Genomic DNA, 1,972 nt, shown 5'->3' on the forward strand with positions numbered 1-1,972 from the left:
ATAGGCATACATGATGACATAAATATATAATTAAATGATTACTCAATTAATGATTGGGCATCTCCCGAAGTTGTTCATTTTCTGTTTTATTTTATTGAAGTGTAATTCCTATCTCCGATTATGGGAATCCATCTGGAACGAATCCAGTCAATGTATGATGCACTACACCGCTTGAAAATAATTAACCAATCAAACTCATTTCCCCCTGTTGAGGGCGGAGAGATTTACCAGAATAAAACCAGTTTATAGAGATATGCTGGGATTACTGTGCGGAAGACATTAAATTTTCATCTTGCTGGGAAAAAAAGAGAGAATCAAACATGGTTGTATGGTCAAGTGACGAGCGCGCCATTATCACTTCCCTCTGGGGAAGCGTTAATGTCGCTGAAATCGGACCCCAGGCCTTGGCGAGGTAGGATGTTTGAGAGTTATTTATTTAAATAAAGGCAAAATAATAGGTATTATTAGGTAAAAACAAATATTCTATAGCATACTACCAGCTTACTAGCCAGCATATCTGCTCTGCGTTACAGTTCAAGTAGCCTACTAACCTTTCACTGTACTACTAATAACTAACAAATTATGTTTATTTGTATGTATGTATGCATTATTATTATTGTTATTATTATTATTATTAATAATAATTTATTGTATTATTATTATTATTATTATTATTATTATTATTATTATTATTATTATTATTTATATATCTCTCTTTACAATATTATCATCTTAATTACGACAATAATGATAAATGTATGCATTTACTATTACTTCTAGAATTACTATTATTACTATCACTTAATTTGCTTTTGATACCCAACACATAAACCAATAAGTTGCCTTCTCTGTTGTCTTCAATTGTAGGGTTTTGATCGTGTACCCCTGGACTCAGCGTTATTTTGGGAAATTCGGGGACCTGTCCAGCGTTGCGGCAATCGTGGGTAACGCCAAGGTTGCGGAACACGGGAAGACGGTTCTGGGGGCCCTCGGTAAAGCTGTGAAAAACATGGACAACATCAAGGCCACATACACCAAGCTCAGCAAGCAGCACTCCGAGGAACTGAACGTCGACCCCGATAACTTCAGGGTATGTTGACTGCAATGCACCCTGTCCCTAATTTACGTTGGCCCAGTGCATTCACATTTAGTATGCTCCCACGCTGTATTATATTTCTACATTACAAAAAGGCAGGTTTAACTCAAGCGGTTGTGGATTGAATAGAAATGTGAATTATGCTTTACATTAAGAATAGAGCGCAATGTAGCCTACATTGAATCTGGGGCCTGATGTTTTGTCCGTTCGTGATTTTCAAGTATTAGGCTAAGGGTTTAAGAATTTCAGCACTTTCTGCGTTTCTGTAATCTATACATTTTCATCCGTAGCTGTTGGCCGACTGTTTGACCATTGTTGTGGCGACGAAGTTTGGCGCTGGATTTTCCCCAGCAGTCCAGGCTGCGTGGCAAAAATTCGTGGACGTCGTGGTCAGCGCCCTTTCAAAGCAGTACTTTTAGAACCAACCTATCACTGAATTATCGAATACAATAAAGCACATTTAAACAGAAATTTAATTTGCTGATTTTTGCTTTGTTTCTTAGTCTCAGTCTTTTTTTGTATTAATCAACATTTAAGCAAATGTTGCACAGGCCCTTCACAAGCCACAATTAAATTGCCAATCCACCCCAAGCCCTGAGCCACCGTGTACCAACCCCAAAAAGATTAAATTATTTAATATCCATGTTTGTTTTGTCTACCTCCATATATGATGCATTTTAGTCAACAGCGCCCACCACAGCTGTTGACAACACAGAATTTCTACGTTTGTGTTCATGTCTGACATATCCCTGGTGTTCTACGTGCCAAAGAAAGGCAAAACAAATATATGGTGCTCATGAGCATGCTACATAGGGATGGGAGAATCTGTGGCCAGGAGCATCAGTGAGAGAGTGAGAGAGAGAGAGAGAGAGAGAG

General features: G+C 38.2%; 1 protein-coding gene across 1 annotated transcript; it reads left to right on the plus strand.

Moving 5' to 3' along the window:
* Positions 1 to 250: 250 nt before the first annotated feature.
* LOC133114675 (hemoglobin cathodic subunit beta-like) lies at positions 251 to 1,567 on the plus strand. The gene is made up of 3 exons (XM_061224240.1): positions 251 to 412; positions 868 to 1,090; positions 1,387 to 1,567. The coding sequence occupies exons 1-3, from the start codon at positions 321 to 323 to the stop codon at positions 1,513 to 1,515; spliced, it is 444 nt and encodes a 147-aa protein (XP_061080224.1). The 5' UTR covers positions 251 to 320; the 3' UTR covers positions 1,516 to 1,567.
* The last annotated feature ends 405 nt before the right edge of the window (positions 1,568 to 1,972 follow it).

Source organism: Conger conger, chromosome 16 (assembly GCF_963514075.1).
Source record: "Conger conger chromosome 16, fConCon1.1, whole genome shotgun sequence".
NCBI lineage: Eukaryota > Metazoa > Chordata > Actinopteri > Anguilliformes > Congridae > Conger > Conger conger.